At 32.5% G+C, this 19,121-nt stretch overlaps 2 protein-coding genes across 8 annotated transcripts in view; one reads left to right on the top strand and one right to left on the bottom strand.

The window, feature by feature from the left end:
• Positions 1 to 181: 181 nt before the first annotated feature.
• Cyp303a1 (Probable cytochrome P450 303a1) lies at positions 182 to 11,323 on the top strand. Its single transcript, XM_074117931.1, has 10 exons — positions 182 to 871; positions 4,443 to 4,529; positions 6,039 to 6,293; positions 6,480 to 6,720; positions 7,287 to 7,467; positions 8,491 to 8,599; positions 8,683 to 8,863; positions 9,798 to 9,915; positions 10,475 to 10,616; positions 10,926 to 11,323. The coding sequence occupies exons 2-10, from the start codon at positions 4,445 to 4,447 to the stop codon at positions 11,105 to 11,107; spliced, it is 1,494 nt and encodes a 497-aa protein (XP_073974032.1). The 5' UTR covers positions 182 to 871; positions 4,443 to 4,444; the 3' UTR covers positions 11,108 to 11,323.
• Positions 11,324 to 13,200: 1,877 nt separating this feature from the next.
• The window catches only part of Mgat4a (alpha-1,3-mannosyl-glycoprotein 4-beta-N-acetylglucosaminyltransferase a), a 389,138-nt gene continuing 383,217 nt past the window's right edge, over positions 13,201 to 19,121 (bottom strand). For 6 of the 7 annotated variants that reach the window (XM_074117925.1, XM_074117926.1, XM_074117929.1 and 3 more), the window contains 2 exons: positions 18,667 to 18,782; positions 16,198 to 16,773 (listed from right to left, as the gene is read on the bottom strand). In XM_074117925.1, coding sequence (XP_073974026.1) covers positions 16,744 to 16,773; positions 18,667 to 18,782 — 146 coding nt within the window. In that variant the 3' untranslated portion in view covers positions 16,198 to 16,743. Of the gene's footprint in view, positions 13,514 to 16,197; positions 16,774 to 18,666; positions 18,783 to 19,121 lie in introns of those variants that run through there. The other variant, XR_012455286.1, reaches the window with a different exon arrangement.

Genomic DNA, 19,121 nt, shown 5'->3' with positions numbered 1-19,121 from the left:
ATGTGGATATCCAACTGCATTCCTAAGTTAGTTTAAATAAGCTAATAAAGTAAACCTTTCTAGGCTACGACCAAGACAATAGTAATTTTATTTGATGAAAAGTATGAAAGCTACTCTTCCTCCAGTAAACTTGGGTGTACTAGGCCGCCAAAAGTAGGTAAAAATAGAAATAAAGTATAACAGTGGCAGAGATTTGCAGAGGTAGGTAATGCGACCTTGTCTAGTGTGGAGAAACCGATGGATGTCACTCTATCTTAAATGAAATCATGGAGGGAAAGGTCTGTAGGCAATGTCCACAAAGTTTCTACATTAAAAGGTATTCAACAAAGACAATATCTTGTAACTGGTATAGTCTGATACCAAAGCTGTGACCAAATAGAAATTATCAATTAATTCGGATTCATGGCAGTTCGCAAAAGCAGAATTAAAACTCCGAAAATTTATCAAAAATGGAATAATCATTTTCTAAGATGAAATTTTGCATCACCTTCCATAAATATCGTTTTAAGAGTTGAAAGATCTGGGAAAAACCTAATACTTTTTGATTGTAGATGATCTTGCAAGGTAAGTCAGTTCGTTTAGTTTAAAGAGAATTATTTCTTTGTTAAAGATATTTCCGTATTTCTAAACTGAGGTGTAAGACAGCCTGTGATGAACAATAAAGCGACATATATTATTGGTTGTATTTCATTTTCGCTAATACTTTGACATGAGGATGATAACAAGTTCTGTGTAAGAGGGGGGAGAAAGTATATTAGGAAGTTGGAGCTGGCTCACTAACTACTGACAGAAATCTTTAGAGAGAGTGAACCAACCGCCACCGAGTTATTTACCTGTGTGATAGTTTTTGTTTTTTGAATTTATTTTGCTGGTGAGTTCTGTTTTCATTATCTGCACTTCTTTCTACTTATACTACTTTAGAGATACTTTACTTCAGTTTATAAAATTGAGCTCGTTTTTTATCTATGTATTTTTTATCTTTGAAAGGAAATGTGAACTAACTAGAGTAACACAAAACATGAAATACTATGGTAAATTATTTATTACCTTTTTAAATTTGGTTCCAAGTTATTTTACAATTGAACCACTGCAAAATAATAATAATAATGCAATAAATTTTATCTACTTAAAATGAAAAGGAATAGCATGCGGTTGTAATCAATCGTCATTGTGAAATTATTCTGTCTATGAAACTTATTCTTAAAACTGTACTGCATAACCGAGTTATTGTTTCTATCTTACCGTCCTATCTGTACGAATCCTTACTAGTAAATAAATCTCCATGTCCTAAGAGTTTTTGATTTTCCGAAATCCTAGGATCCTATTATAATATGTATCATAAATCTCTTTTGCATAAGTTCTTTTAGCTTAGACTCAATTTTATTCTTTACTGCCCTACCACTACCGTTGGTACCTTGGCGTTATCTTTTTGTATGAAGATAGAGACTGCTTTACCTCTCTCATCTTTATACTCTTTTTCATGTTTGCTAAAACCTACTTCTTCCTCAGATTCACTTTTTCCCCCAGAATCTTTCATCTTCATCTTCTTTGCATCATTTTTGCAATCTTCATCTGCTTTGTATTGTTTTTGTAACCTTCATCTCCTTTGCTTTGCTTTTGCCATTTTCACCGTTGACTTCTTCTTCCTTGTCGTCCCCTCAATAGCATCTTTATAATCAGTATTTATATCACTTTTTAAGTTTATTTTATCGCATAGCTTGTCTTTGTTTCACATTTATCTTTTAGCTTTTAGGCTTTAAGTATAAATTGCCTAATATATTCGCATTCACCATCTCTGCCAGATTGGTTTCTTTTTCACTTGCTTTCCAGCTTATAAGTTGCAAACCATCAGAAGACTCCTGTGGTAAGCGTAATTCAAATCCAGCATTTCGACTAAGTGGCCCATATTTCTGCGCGAAATTCATGTAGTAGTCGCATCTTCTTCGCATTTCGCTTCAGAAGCCCTTTCGGTGAGGAAAGTACGTTTTCTTCCAAGCACTAAAAGCTGTATTTTTTAATAATACATAGGTATCTCTCATGCAGGAATTGTGTTATCCTTAATTTCGCTGATAGTTCTTTGATGAAATAGAAATTTGTTTCCAGAGTTACGATACCATATTTTAAATACATGGTATACATTCTTCCAAGATCTTTACAACAATGACTAGTTTTGTTCCACTCTCGGCCTCGAACAGACTGGGTCAGACTATAGAAAAAAATTGAACTTGATAGCATTGAAATTCCGATACCGCCCTCAATAGACCTACTAGGTTACACACCTAAAACTACCAAAGATATAAGTCCTAGCAGATTTTATATGCGAAAGCAGATTTAATAATTTCACCATGCTACGGGATCTTTTTTTTATTCTGAATCCAAATAATCTGCGCGGAGGCGGTTAAAGATGCCTAATAATTGGATCATAGAGAAAAAATATTCCATGAAACAATAAAAAATTTGTTTTTTTATTTTTATACACTTGATTGATTTGATATAACCTCAATTTTTGTCGTATTATAAAATTAAAATACTCTAGATAAAAAATGCCTTATATTCAATCTCGGTAGCCATACTTCCTCTGAATGAACCAAATATTAAGGTTTTTTGTTTCATTCTTAGGGTGAATATTTACTTTTATGTTTTGAGGCATAACCAATGAAACAAAAATTTTTTGCCAATATCTTGATGGTATCGTCACTTCTAATAGAATGCTATAATGAAAGGTGGTTATTGTGTACTTTCAGTTAATCGCTTATGTGTGGTTAATTTTTACTTTGTATACCTTATAAATTAGAATTAATTAATAACTAAAGCGAGGCGTAAATTGAAGTAGTTATATATTTTTATATAATTTTGGCACTAATGAATTTTAAACGTTTAAACTGATTGGTAGTTCTTCGTTCAAGTTCAATCGGAAGACTACATAATATTATGCAATGAGCCGCTAGCTATCCGTAACAGTTACATTTTGTCTTATAAAAAAAGAAATTCAAAGTCCTTGAGAGTGACGGTGGAGTGCTTTCTCCTGTGTAATAATACTTTCTTGTTGCCCGACTACAGGTTACATAATTTCTTCTTCCAAACTCTTTCCAAATAATAAATCTAGAGATCTTTTTACGTAATATTATTTAATATTTTATTTTTGGCTTACTTTCTCTCTTCCTCCAAGTAGCACATTTTTGAGTTGTTGAGTGGTTAATAGAATGCTACAAATTCTTTTACAACTTCCGGAAACTTTTAGTGTTTAGTTCAGCATACCCATATCTTGCAGTTTTATGGAAGAATTAATCTTGATTGGGAAGCTCTAAGAGTTTTTGCTGGTTTTGCTGACTGAATGGAATAATGCAGTGAGCCTACTGGGACTGGTCGATGTTGCAGGTTTTGCTTGACTGAAAAGCAGATACCTCTCAATATTCTGTGACATGACCGCTAGTTAACGTTATTTAGCCTTCTTCTCCCCTTCGACTTTATTCTAAGAAAAATCACATGTCGTGAATCGAAATTGGTTTTTTTCCACTAACCAATTATTCAATGTAAATAATCTGAACTTTGTTAATAATCATTTGGCTCAAATCCTACCTGTTGCTTTTTGTGAAAATTCGTGCCAAATCCTGTCAGGTGTATATATGGTGTTTCTTCTTCGAAAATTTCGTTGCCTTTAGAAAGCCCAGGTTATTGAAGCGTAACAATGATTTGAAATATCGCTAAATGCTGTTTGATTTACGAAGAAATAGACTGGAAGAAAGACGAAGTTTTGGTAATTATCAAAAACAAAAATCTGGTGCGCATTTATCCTTCTTTTTTTACTAAATTATTCAAGATTGTAATTTTCATTAAACACTAAAACTTTTTACTATATGTTGTATAGAGATATTGGTAAACTAACAATATTTGTAGCAAAGGAGCTTAACGTCCCAACATCTTCTCAGTATCCGATTTCATCTGTCAATTTTGTACATGTTTTCATTAATACGAATGATTTAATCTTTAATCTTATGGGGAAGATGGGAAAGCAATTATAGTAAAGCGTTTTCAAATACACAATTATATCAGATGCTACTAAGTTCTTGGCTTAATTCCAATTTTGAACTTGACCCCCTCGTAATTATTACTTTGAAAATATCAGAGATATAATATATAATCATAAGTGGTCTTTGTTATAAACAGTTGGAATTATATAATAATAATAATAGTAATAATAATAATAATAATATCCAGCAGCTGACCCTTAGATTTTCTCTTCCTAGGAGCTTCTTACAGAGAACACTGTCCGGTGATGGACAGTGTTGTCTTTAACGAGAGAACACTGTCCGGAGGCCGGCAGTGCACTGAAAAAAGCTCCGGGCGCCAATAACCTTAGATGTTGACGCGCCTTAAATCATAAAAAAAAAAAATAATAATAATAATAATAGTAATAATAATAATAATTTTGTGTATTACAGAAATGTGGCTGGCTGCAGCATTGTTCCTATTTGTTCTTGTGCTGCTAATTTATTTAGACACCAGGAAACCCAAAAATTTCCCACCAGGTAAATAAAGTGATTTATTTAATTGTAAACGAGAAATGTAAAGAGGGAAAGAAAGGTTGATTGAGACAGAGATAAACGTTTTTACGGAGAACTCGGTTAGAAAGTTTCTACTCCTCCTGGACGTCACACTTCCTCCTTGATACAGCTGGTCGGTCTGGTCAATTATATAACTGCAGCTTCCTATTCACTTGTCCACGAAGAACAAGAATATCTTCACAATCATTAAACAGAAAATCTTTAAAAACGCTACATTGCAAAAGGTTTCTTTTTTATTTTATTTTCTTTTTTTTTTTAAAGGCGCATCAACATCTGAGGTCATTGGCGCCCGTAGCTTTTTTCAGTGCACTGCCGGCCGCCGGACAGTGTACTCTCGCTACAGACTCTCCTTTACCGAACAATGAGCTGTAAGAGGCTACTAGGAAGAGAAAATCTAAGGGCCAGCAGCTGGATTCACACCCGGGGTTTCCATGGTGAAATCTAATATAGCTAACCACTCAGCTAATCTCTTCATTGTGAAAGTTGTAAAACGAAAAAATTCAATTTCAAACTATTCCCTCGTGTTTGTTTATATTTAATGTTTTTATAGAGCAGTCCTTAACGTTTGCACCCTGCAATATGCTGACGATCAAGTCGTAATAACTTCGTACGCCGTATAACTTGACAGTGAATAGCAGCGAGGAGTCCAAATACTTCGGATAATGGGTATCTATCTACTAACGAAAAATGTGAGGAAAAAATTAATACCTTAAATTCTACCCTCTGGAATGAAGAAATAAGAATGCTCACGAAGAAGAAGAACTACCACGCTTTTGTGGAATATGCAGTGACATACGCGTCGGAAATGACCAAAAGTGTGGAAAATAGACTGCTAGCGCACGAGATGGACTTTTGGTGGTGAAGTTGTGGTTTATCTAAAAGGCAGCATATCCTAACTCTGTGATTATAGCTAAAGTAAACCTATAATGTGTACTATAGAAACATCTAAAATGGTACGGCTATCTAATGTGTTTGGACGGATATCGTGGGCCATAAAATGTTTACAGCTACCTCCCAAAAGAAAGAAGCAAACGAGGCAGGCCTAGAAAATGCTGGATAGGGATTGTAGAGTCATGCATAGCTGGTAGAGGACTCAGAGGAAGTTGGCTTGACCGGAAATTATGGCTTTTGTGGGTCGGGGGTAGGACCTAAACGTTGTAATACCCTAATATAAAAAAAAAAATATTAGAGAACTTTTATTTTTTCAAATATTGTCAAGGAGCGGGGGGTTTCTGACCACCCTGGAGTGCGCCTATGCACTCAGCCAATTTGATAAAAAACAATTTTTTTACTTTAAAACTTTAGTTCATGAATTGACTTTAGTTCACGTGAAATCTCAAGATAGAAAACAAGACATTTTTTACCAATAATAAAAGAAACTAACTAATAAATAATCTAGAAAACATATTGCTTTAAGTATTTACTAATCTTATATTTTGAATATTTTAAATATCAGCCATTTTAAAATTGTAGGACCTTCATGGTATCCTGTAGTTGGAAGTGCAATATTGATTGCACGACTGAGACAATCAATGGGCGGTTTTCTTTACAAGGCGACAATGTCCTTGAGGAAAGAATATGGCCCAGTTGTAGGCGTCAGAGTTGGTAAAGATAGACAAGTTATTTGCCAAGATTATCCTTCCATAAAGGAAATGCTCACGAATGAAGATTTGGATGGTCGACCACAAGGACCTTTCTACGAAACAAGAACCTGGGGAGCACGAAGAGGTATTTTATATGGTTTAAAGTTAAATGTTTTCAGACGCTCGTTTCATTGTACTAAATTACAAATAATCAATAATACAAATGAAATAAATTATTCGTAAACAATATTATCTTTTAAAAAGCTCAATGCGCTTTCTTTCACTGGATTCCAGTAAACTGATTCGGTTATTTTGATTTATTATTGATCAGGATTGCTTTTAACTGATGAAGAATTTTGGATGGAACAGAGAAGATTTGTACTAAGGCATCTTAGAGAATTTGGTTGGGGTAAACGGACCATGTCTGAATTAGTAGAGAACGAAGCTGAAAATCTTGTTCAGGTGTTTGCCCAACAGGTAAAAGCGAACAAAGGGGCAGCAATGATCGAAATGTCTGATGCTTTTGGAGTAAACGTTCTGAATACTTTGTGGATGATGATGGCCAGTATTAGGTTAGTATAATTCATTAATTTAACTGTAATAACAATTAGGTATGTTCTTTTTCATAAAGTTAGAAGTTGTTCAGTTCCGTATTAATTTTTAAACTAAAAAAAGATCCTTAATGTAAATGGCGATTAGGACAGATAGACTTAGCTCGGTTGGTTGGGCTTTTGTACAGAATGGCTTCGCTGCTATTAAAGAAAAAAAAAAATACGAAGGGCATCATGAAAACAGTAGGAATAACAGTGGATTACCTCTCTGATTTAATTGGTTAGGATGTCGAAGAAGATCCACCGAAAGTGTGTGACCCAGATGCGGATCGAGACGCATGCGATATTTTTTAAAATTTTAACGGTACTACTAAGGAAATGACATATTTGTAGCACATCTTTTTTCTGCTTCTTTAAAAAATAAAAAGTTTCTTATTTATTTATTTTAAACTTTCACAGACATATGTTTCCTTCAGGATTCGTTTGTAATTAACATTCCATGTTCTTTGGAAACATTTTATGTATAAAATATTTGATTTGGGTTCAGTAAAAATAAATAAATAACATTTATTGTCTTTTTACGATAGATATAGCCGAGAAGATAAGGAATTAAAAAAATTACAAAATCTGATGACAGAATTATTTGCTAATATTGATATGGTTGGAACATTATTCAGCCAATTTCCATTTCTTCGACACATTGCTCCAGAGCGATCTGGCTACAAACAGTTTATTAGTATTCATGAAAGACTCTGGAGATTTCTAAAGGTGAGTATAAATGTACATCCTAAGTTTGTTGAAAGTTATTTTGTTATGTGACATGTAATTCAATATAATATCCTAAAAGTGGAGATGTGCAACTAATCTCTATAATAAGTTTTATTAACTTCTTTGAACTAGGAAGCAATAGAAGAATATTGTACACTCAAAGAGATACTACACTAAAATCAAAATAATTTTAATTCATAATTTCAGGAACTGTTTAGTTATTTTCCACGCCCTTGAGGACGGAACTATTTACATGCGTGAACATTGGTGTTCATGAAGGAATTGGTTAATCGTCCTACTTATTTTCAATTGAATTTCCTTTGTAATGGTTTTCAATTACAAAGGGCCTCTTTTACATTCAAATGAACTTCACTTTCAAAATGAAAATAGTTCTCTTACTTAACCTTAACGGAATAAATTCTGGCCTCCACAAAAAAAATATCGCCACGTTTTATCGTCCTATACCAACCATTCTCCATTTGCGCAATCTGTACAGCAAACTGCATCTTCAGCATCTAGAGTGGAGCATCTAGTATCAGTCATTCTCTTCACGTTACCAAGTTCCAAGATTTTTTTTCGGAATTGCATTCGAGTCCATCTTCCTCGCTTTATGACCGACAAAATCTCCTACCCCGTTTGAACAGAATTTCGATATTCTTCTTTGCTCAAACACCAGTGCTACAAGAAACTCTACTTTGATTAGTTAACTATCTATATTTATTTAGGGTGGAGTGGTAGACGGGGATGATTTTTAAAAAAATTATTTTTGCCCAGAACAAAAATATTGCATTTTGTGGTTTTTCTCATCTCTTCAAGTTTTTAATCAACTTTCTAATTCGTATCTTTCTTTCTCAAACTGTTCTTGCAGAAAAGTCTGCAGCCCAACAATAGGAGATTCTTGATCCATTCAGTTTATCCATAATTGATTAAGCAAACCGTTAGTGTCTTGCAATTTTAAAAGTTTCTACTAAATTTTAAACGGTGAAACACTGTTCGATTTAATCTTGGCAAATTGTATTTAAGGATGAACTGGACCATCATAAAGAAACGTTCCAACCAGGAGATCCAAGAGATTTGATGGATGTTTATTTGGAAATGCTCAATTCACCGGAAAGAAAAAGTAGTTTTTCAGGTATAAAGTAAACAACTTTAAGAAGGAAATTTTGTTTTGTTTACATTAATAAAATAATATTTATTTAATTTAAATAAGTGCAGAATCCCAATTGCTGGCCATTTGCTTGGACATGTTTATGGCAGGATCTGAAACTACAACCAAATCACTAGGCTTTGGATTCCTATATATGTTACTATATCCTGAAGTGCAAGTTAAGGCAAGGGAAGAACTAGATAGAGTGGTTGGCAGAAACAGGATGCCAAATCTTAATGACAGACCTAAGTACATTTCTTTTTCGCTTTGACAATAATTGTTTTTTTTTTTTTTTACCTAATAAGAGGTTTTCAGCCTACTTTATAAGAATGTAATGCAGTAAAATGACAAAATATTGGTCACCTACTCGTATTTTGTAACTGACTATTTCTAAATTGTTTGGAAAACTTACACTACAGATGTATATTTTTAATTATAATAATGTAGACTTTATTCTGGACTCCCAGACGGTGACCACTGGCCAGTCCTTTTATTTTCTCTTCCTAGATCCCTTTTATAGCTCATTGACTGAAGATAGATCGTGTTGCTTGTATTGTATTGTTGGTAAATCTTAGATGTTGACTCGCTTTAAACATTAGTTTATAAAACAAAGAAAAAAAAAGAAACCTTTACTACCTTTGGGCTCTGCAAAACGTTCCCATGCTTTCATCTACAGTAAATCGATCTTTACCAGAAAGTAAACCTTCCTAATTCTTCCTAAATCTTCCTAACACTTTTTGAACTGCTCTCTCCGTTCTTTGTTTCATATAGTGGAAGTAATATTTCTCTACATTGGCCCACTTCTTTGCTTCCTGATATGACCAAGTTCTTCAAAAGATTATCTAAAAGGCTTTAAAAAAATAAACTTCATCCTACAATACTTTTACCTTATTGTGCAACGATAATCGTTACTTTCCAGAAAAAAACCTTACCAGCGTTTGCCACTTTCTTTTCAGCACGAATCTCTTATACAAATTATTTTTAATTTTTTTAAAGTCAAGGAGGGAGGTATAATTCACAATAGCAGGAACTAAAATCATAAAACACATTTAAATAAAAATTATAATTGAAAACATCGGCAAATAATCTAAAACTAATTTTACTTTTTATTATTTTTCATAAACTTTTCAATTTCACATTGTTTATAAATTAATTGTACGCATTGTTGTAAAATTCATTTCAGCATGCCTTACATTGAAGGAATTGTATACGAATCTGTCAGACACTTCATGGGCAGGACCTACAGTATTCCTCACAGAGCACTGAAGGACACAAAACTCTGTGGCTATGATATTCCTAAAGTAAGTTAATTTAATTGGTTAATCGGTAAAAGTAGTTCAAAATATTTTGATACTATTGGCGAAGTATTAGGACAGCCTGTTATCTTTCTGAAACTATTGTATAGTTACTTGCTGAGGACATCTCAAATACAGAATCTTTCAATATTCCAAACATCTCGACTATGGGCATTAGCGCAAAATGAAAGATTGACAGAAATAATGAGAAAAGTATGTTCGATAACATAAATAAGTATGAAACATGTAAAAGTAAAGCTTAACTTAGCAAAAAGAAATCAGAATTACTTTATAATTCCATAGGGTTGTTTGCTTAATAGGCGCAAATCCCTTAAGAAAGAAGTTTCAATATTTTTGTGAAATATTTACAAGAATAAATTCTTGCTTGATTTATGATAAAGGATTCTATAAAGAAAGAATGCTTATCAGTGAGGAAATTCAAAATCACTTTAAAGAGGCAATTTTTTTTTTTAATGAACCTTTCCTTTATCTTTCGTTCTCGTGAATAAAAAATATTTATAATTCAAAACAGAAAACCAGCAACTTACATTGACTATTATTGCAGGACACAATGGTTATTGCCAATTTCAATGGACCATTGATGGAAAAAGAATTGTGGGGAGATCCTGAAGTGTTTAGGCCTGATCGATTTATTGATGAGGATGGGAAAATTTATGTCCCTGACTATTACTTACCTTTCGGAACAGGTTGGTTGAATTCACTTCATTAAACTAGATATATATAAGTTATTTACACATTTTTTAAAGGTGAATACACGCTCCTAACCAAGACTGGAGGCCACTAATCGATTTGGTGCACTTAGCACAATGTAATTCACTGCTATAGATAGGTATTTATGACTCATATTTTGTAATACAATGACAGAAGGAGTCAGGGATCCAGATCTACTGACTGATAATAGAGAACTTTTGAAATTTTCACAGGCCCAAAATTAAGGAGACATAGAAACAAGAAAGTTGTGAATAAATGCTTTAAATTAACCTATTTTTTTTTAGGCAAACACAGATGTCTGGGTCAAGCACTTGCAAGAACTAATATATTTCTATTTATGGCGGTTTTACTGCAAAATTTTGACTTTAAAATACCACCAGGACAAGGACCGCCTGACACAAAAGGCGTTGACGGAGTTACGCCTTCACCAGGCGCCTTTTATGCTTTGGTCACCCCAAGAAAATAGAAATGTTTCTTGTATTAAATATTACATTAAATTTACATGATTGTAGTTTTACAAGATTTGAAGATACTTTAAAAAGAAATCATATTGTAAACATGTTCGTATTCGTTTATGGGCAATACAATATTTGTGATATGCTCAATAAAAATGTAAGGAATGTATTTATTTTTAAACAAATTAAATGAGTTTGTATTTAGTTAGTAATAATAAAAGAAAAATGGCAAGATAGTTTGTGCATTATTTCAATAATAATTTAACTAATTTATGAAGTGTTGGTTCCAACTATTAACATCGGCTCGATTCCCACAGAGAACTAAATGGAAATAGTTTCTTTACCTTGAGACTCTGAGTAAAGACTTACTGTGGAGGCGTTACTCTCTTGTAGATCTTGTTTTTCTTTTCCTAGGAATTTCGTCGGGCGAAGAATCGGAGGTGAAGATAGCCGTGGATAAATCGCCCAAACTGATCCGGCCAGCCATTCTAGAGAGCTATACAGACTCATTATTACCTGTGCTTTTTAGCACACTCTGTATCAAATCTTTTCGCTCAGATAGGAGTCCAATGTGCACAAATAGTAGCGAACTGCCTATGTATAGTTTCATAACAATAGTATTTGTCTGTATCACTGTTTACATTTCCATCTTTATTTCAGCTGGCAGCACAGAACTTAGAATTAATTTATTTATTATTATTTTACTTTTCCTTTTAACTAAATATAAACGTCTGAACCAGTTTCATTTCCATTTCCTCCCTTTACGAGCTTAATTCATGTTAAAACCGTAAAAATTAATACAAAATTTTACGACTTCAGGCTTTATAGGCAGTGAAAGTTGAAGTAAACAGCTAATTTAGAGACTGATTCTGTTGTGTTTTAACTGAGTAGAAGAAAGACTGTCCACACTTCTTATTTTGCATTAAAATAAAGTTTAGAACGTTCGTCCAATTGTCAATATAGCGCTTTTTATCTCATAAAGGAGATTCATTACAGTCGTTTGTGCTAGATTCACCTAAATTCAACAATAATAATAATAATTCAGCTAGAATTAACAATACAGCAAAAAGTAGCGAATGAAAAGCAAAAACGTTCTCTACGACGGATGTTTACAGTTAATATCCACCCAAAAATGTTGTTTCAGTATCAATTTCTGACTTTCTTTTGTTGGAATGGTATAACTTTATGTTTTCAACAATCTTACAGAGTAATGATATCTCCTACTGGTGCTATTTAGATCTGTTAGATTTGTGAAAATTTATGCTACACCATAAAAATGGAATGAGTGGATATGAATCTCATCTTCACAAGGGTCTTCAGAAGAGCTACCCTGGCCGGAGTAAAAAAACCCTGAATTCTATGTCCCCCCCCATCCACCAAAGTGGTGTTGGATTATTCTAGGCATTAAGAAGAGTTATCTTTTATTAAAGATATTCTTCTCGCTTTGATGGTATGTCATATTTTGGGTAAAGAGTGGCCAAGTTTAAAAAAGATTATTATTATTTATACAATCAAGGGTGTTAAAACAATTAACCAGTTTCTCTTTGAATACTTTCATGGAACCGTAGGGATTTTAGATAAGGAAGTGCTAAGCTCTTTCTGGAAGAAGAACTATAAGGAATACAATGAAAACGGACGGGAATAGAAATGCCAGAAGGAAAGCTCTGCCTACTAACTAAACTGTCGGAAATGTAAGACTTCTCAAACCACGTCACATTCATTAGCCTTATTTGAGGACTGTGGGATTTCTCACAGATGTAATATTGTTTGAATAAAAATATTTAACATAAAAATAATTTTTAGGAAAGATATCAATTCAAAGTTTAGCTGCTGGCCCTTAGATTTTCTCAAGACTTTCTGCCCAGTGTCCGGAAATACTCTGAAAAAAAGCTCCTAGCGCCAATGCTGACGTGCCTTAACACAAAAAAAAAAAAAAAAAAAAAAAAAAAAAAAAAAAAAAAAAAAAAAAAAAAAAAAAAAAGCTACAGAGAAGATACACAGGCGCCTAAGTTTAACCAAGGTACCTTAAATTACCTTGGATGTTGGACATGCCGCCTTAAATTAAATAAAAATTAAAAAAAAAATGTATAATGAAAATTATGGCTTCGTACAACAGGTTTTTGTTTTATTAATTATATTTACAACAGCCAACATATTCATATGTAAGAATTAATTTTTTTATATTTTACACATATAAGTCACTTTCCCAATAATTCATGTTAATAATATTTGATTATAAATAAAGTGCTGCAGTCACATTTCATAATAATATGTATATTCTAATTATGGTTCAAATACACTAATATTTTTTTTAATGTTATTTTTATTTATAATTTATTTTTCCAGGTAATTTAGAAAATTTGTGGGATTCTTAAATGGAATCGGATCTATTTTTCAAATAGAGAAAATATTTCATTCTGTAATAAAAATAAAATTTCAAAAATAGATTATATATACATATATATGGTTAAGTACAATAGATCGAAGTTAAAATTAAAATTGAGAGAAAAATTAAACACTTAAAAATTTACCAAACATTTAAAATGTAAATAGTACCCGAACAATAATTAATTGTTATTTATAAATCACATGGCAACTATGACACCTAGCACTATTTACAGTCTTAAAAATTAAATACATTTACCTACTAATTGTTTTTTATTTTAAAACGAATTAATAAAAAAATAATTTCATTTTAATTTCTTGTTGTTGAAATAAATTGTAATAAAGCAAGTTTTTGCTAATCAATTGCTCGCAAAATTACCATTTTTGTTTGCTATTTTACTTTACCGGAACGATTTTATTTATATTTATAGACATAAATAAAGTTATGTTAAAACTGAAAAAAAGAAGTAGCAAAAATAAAACGAACAATATATATAATTTTTTTTTTAATCTTGTAAGCGTATTTAAATGACTATTGAGCATCATGTAATGCGCCCATCTTCTAAATGTAATTACCTAACAACTGAAACTATGCTAAACAAATATACAAAAAACAAAAAATAATTTAATTGGTACCCCATAATGAGTAAAGTATAAATAAAGTAATATCAGAATAACCTCCTCTTACCGCTAGACATTTTTTCAACTTAATTTTTCACTTAAAATAAAGTCCCTAAGTGCCCAGAATCCTAAAGCGGCTTTATTTATTTGTCTTTCAAGAAATCTGTTCGCAAGAAAAGTCATGTTAAAGCTGCCTGCAACTAGCAGCACTAGTGATGGTACCTAGACTGACTGCTTGCTGTTCACTCTAATAATGAACTAAAATTTGTTCACTTCAGTCCCGTAAGTCCAGAGAGTATCACAGGGAATCTCACTTCCGCCTGTTAAGGTTATGGTCTTAAAAATAAATAATTTCGATCTCATGTACCAGAATGATTTAACTCTAAGCTATCTACGTTATTAGACATCTATACATTTTTAGTTCCTCTCTGATAGTCATATTTCTAATGGAATCCTAGTTAGTTTTTCCCTGGATACGTCTACCAAAAAGCGCATTTCTGTAGATTTTATTTTGAAGGAGCGCCCTTTTTTCTGAACCATAGAGGATCTCAGCCAGAAATCCCACTTGTATAAACACCAACTTGGCGTCAAGGCTCAACTCTCGTTTGACAATCGGGTAGAAAACGCCTTCTTTATTCTACTCTTTACTAGCCTATTTAGCCATCCCGATTAATTAAAGATTCTGGTACAACGATTTGAAAGCCTGTATTTTGTAGGGAGTTATTCCCTTGTTTAACTAAGCCTGTCATACTTCCTGTCTGTGGAACGAGACAAATACAGCTTGTATATCTAACTTTCCCAAAGAGAATATGCGTGTCCGGTTTGACTACAAGTCGAGATTCTTCTTCTTACTCTTCTTCCACCAATCTCCTGAGCCTCATCTCCAATACTAGAGGTGTACATCTGGGGCAATTCTAGTCTTGTGTGGGTAAAATTCACTGGGAAGTCAAATTTCGATTGATGAAAATATTATTTCTTTATTTCAACCTTACTGCCTAGCAACAAACACCCACATCTTATATTTATATAAATAATAAGAGACCTATAGTGCTGCTGTCCTATTGATTGCCTTTCTGATGTACAAGGACAATCTTATGTACATTGTTTGACCAATCTTTAGTGAATTTCTTTGGGGGTCCCATGTCTTTTGGAAGAATCGACTTGACGATTTCCCCCATGTTTATTTTTTTTTAATAATTACTTTCATTGCCCCATATTTTAAAAATTCAGGAGCAATAACTTTTCCCGCCACCTTTCCTTGATTTTTGCCAAACCCACGGCCCATATTCTTCTTCCCATATTGTGCCTCCCTCCGGTTCACTAGATTCAATAAACTAATTCTCTCATTTCTGCAGTTTTTGGAGATGGGTGGTTTTGTTGGGACCGAAAATTTCTCTTCAAAGTTTCTAGGATCCTCTTCTTTTTCGTCAATATTCTATTCTTTTCGTGAAAATAGAAAACATAGTTTTTTTAATTTTTAACACGTGAATTTCTAATTTTAAAAAACTCGTGCAGTAAGAGGAAGTGAGTATTTAAACCACTTTTATTCATTTATTGGAATATAAAAACAATCTTCCCTAATCAATCTTCCACAATATAGAAATATTAAATGAATAAAACAAAAAGGCCATAAGAGCTACAACATTTTTAATCATCACGTTCGTCACAACACACTAATGTTTTCCATTCTCTGCCTGGTTGTTTATATTATTTGAGTTTTTTTCTGTTTGTGGTGCAAATTTTTAGTCAATCTATTTCCCCTTTCACTGCCTCCTTTTATTACACCGCAGAATTAACGCAGTTTTTCTTAATTATTTTTAATTTTTTGTCCCCCGGAACTCATACAAAATACATTTTACATAAAACATAATTATTTATCACGATAAAATGTGTCGGCATACAGATATTTATTTGTATATTTTTTGTATTCTTCTTTATCACTCTTTTTTTTATTTTTTGTTTTGTTTTGTTTTGTTTAGTATTATGTTAAAATGGCAACTTTATTTGATTTTTTTTTAATAATTATTAAAAATATATTAACTTTTATTATAAATATATATACCCTTTATCTTCATATAAACCACCTCATTGACAATTTTTTTTTTTGTATTATTTTATTAAAATCCAATTTTTCGTCGACTTTATAAAATTAGTAATAAATTTGGGACGTTTAAATATATTTAAATTAATTACAATATACATCATTATAGGCGGTTTCATGGCTGATTTCCAAATTTCAGCATTTTTCTTTTTAAAGGAACGTGTAAACTCCGACCATTATCTTGAAAATCTTAGCAGTTAAAAATAATAATAAAAACGTATTTACATTTAAAATAAATGATTAAAAAGAGAAATTATTACAATTACTTTCTTATTAATAAATCGGTAACTATTTAAAAAAACAAAAACAAACAAACAATAAAATCGAAAACAATTCCTTATTTTACTTCTTCATTTTCTCGTAACTATTCTCCCTTCCCTTTATCACTATTTAAAGTAGTAAAATATTGAAATTACCCACTGTGAAAATAGTAAAAATCCAAATGGTTTTTATAAATAGTGGTTGGAGCTAGTCGTAGATTATGTGACTTCCACAGGGTCAGGCTTTAGTGGAGGCTACACCTGGCCCAGGAGATTCCTGTCATCTGTTCGATTCACTTTCTATAAAAATCTGAAAACAACAGAAAATTATTTATTTAAACATTAATCCAAGCAATTGTTGCTACTACTTAACCAATTACTGATCACCAATTGTTTAATGTAAAAGCAACATTGTTACTAAAGAGGGTGTTGATTTGGTTGGCGTGAGTGGAGAAGTCACTCTTTAGCGTTGAGATAGAGACAACACTTTAGCGTTGGCTAAAGTACAACATTAAAAACATTAAATTTCCCTCGCCCTCCATTTTTTAGCCCTGATGAAGAACTAAATATTGTTCCAAACTCCGGCACTCACATAAATGTTTCCAATGCTACTTGCGTGTTACTAAATTTTCACTCTCTTAAATTATAACTGGCAGGATGATCGGTAATGGCATGAGAGTCTTCATTTTAAAAACTTCTTTAATTATTCCTGTACCTTTCGAGTACCAGTAGCGCCCTTCAGCAGGAATGAACTTCAGGTAATTTATAAATACTGTTATCAATTTACAGAGGCTTTCTCTGGTCGTTGCGATACTTGTACTACTACTCGAAACGTTTTGTCGGGAATGGCTGTGTTCTTCTTCGAAAATATCTTTATTGTTAGCTCTAAGTTTCGAGGAACTTAGTACCAAATCAACAGGCTCTGAGAAGGGTACAGATTATTAGAGTACAAGTTTATTTTTTTTTATAAATTTTTGTAGGCGCTGATTAATCAAAATTAAAGTAACTTCAGTTTAAATCTATAAAATTTCAGTTTATAAGTGTATATAGCTTACAGTTAGTATGTAGTTTACAGCTCTTAACTTTTAAGAAACTTGTGGGATTAAAGGATAACAATAGTACCCGAAATATTAAGAAAATAATTTTGTAAAAAATACCATCGCACACAAAAAAAAAATTCTCCATTTTTTTACCAAAAATAAAATTGTGTATAATAAATTTCAGCAGATTCATCTTACAGAGTTAAGGATGCAGACATATCTGTAATGTGCAGCTTCTTTTTACTTTTTCTTCTTTTCCTTAAGCATTTTGCTATAAAACTACTAATAGTTAATAGTTAATAAATTATCTAATGTTTAAGATTATTATTTATTTTATACCATTATCATGTTTATGCCATGTTAAATTTTTATTTACTTCAAATAAACGAGCGAAGGCCTCTTCTATTCAACCCATTCTAGGGAGATCAGACGCTGAACGTCTACAGACGTCTTGAACTTTACCAGTGGACCAGTTGCCTTTGAAACATAAATATGTGCAGGTTCCGAGCCTAATGGATCGATCTATCTACAATGATAGTTCCATTGCAGCTGCCAAAGGCAAAAAAAAAAAAACGTGGTACTAGCTAAGGTTCGTCAGAATAAGTGCTAATACTATTGATAGATTGCCCAGAGAGTAAGCTACCGTCAAACTATCATCAATAAGCACATTTGTGGTGTGCTTTGTTGAGTCTACAATAACTACAATTGTAATGAATCGTTTTCTTGGGGTATGTTTTGGATTTGTAATCATAATGAATCGCCCGTAAGGTGCACCAAGGGAAAGTGTTTACATATACCAAGGTATAGTAAATCCAACTACTTCTGCAGGCTGAGAGTATTGGATGATTACTGAACATCATAATACCTACGGCCCTCTTTAAAGAGAAGAAGTAACTGTTAATGTGTTCGTGCCGTTAGACATTTTAAGACACCAGAAGAAGTGGTTTCCCGAATACTACTGCTGACAAAAGTAAGTAGAGCTGATCTTAAGAATCTTCAGCAATAGCATATGGAAAAATCAATGAAAATAATGCTACAAAAATAAATAAATGAAAATATAATCACGAGTAAGAAATAAAGTGGAGAACTTCAGTAAAAACATTCTAACCAATCCTAAGTTACAGTATTTAGCAATTAATAATCAATAATTCAGTGGTATTTACTTCACTTAAAATCGCCCAATTTTCACTTTCGCTATGCACGGTAAGACGCAGCTCTTTGATTGCTCCTAGTTTTGCATCAATTTTTCCTTCAGCCAAGCCCATATGGTCGAATTTTCCTATAAGAAAAATAAAAAGATATTTAATTATTAAATAGTAAATATTCTTACTGAAAACAATATTTATGATGTCCCATTAAACTACAGAAACTGTTTAAGTTATTAGCAACTACAATACAATCGTATCCTTATTGAAAGAAATTAATCAATGTTATTGCTCTCTCGTTGTTATTACTCTTTCTTCAATTTATGAGCCCATTTTTTTTAGGAATCTGCCTCCGAGCAACAGTGGGGGACATCGTAATGTCTATTTGATCGGACTGCAGCAAACCCCATAACTAAGTGTGCGCACAGGGCAGAACTGATTATTGGAAACGAAAAGTACAAGCCACCAGTTTA

The sequence above is a fragment of the Rhodnius prolixus genome, unplaced genomic scaffold, assembly GCF_049639745.1.
Source record: "Rhodnius prolixus isolate KJV_2025 unplaced genomic scaffold, Rpr scaffold_2, whole genome shotgun sequence".
In the NCBI taxonomy this organism is placed as follows: Eukaryota; Metazoa; Arthropoda; class Insecta; order Hemiptera; family Reduviidae; genus Rhodnius; species Rhodnius prolixus.
The sequence above is the reverse complement of the archived record's forward strand: the minus strand, read 5'-3'. Positions and strand labels throughout refer to the sequence as shown.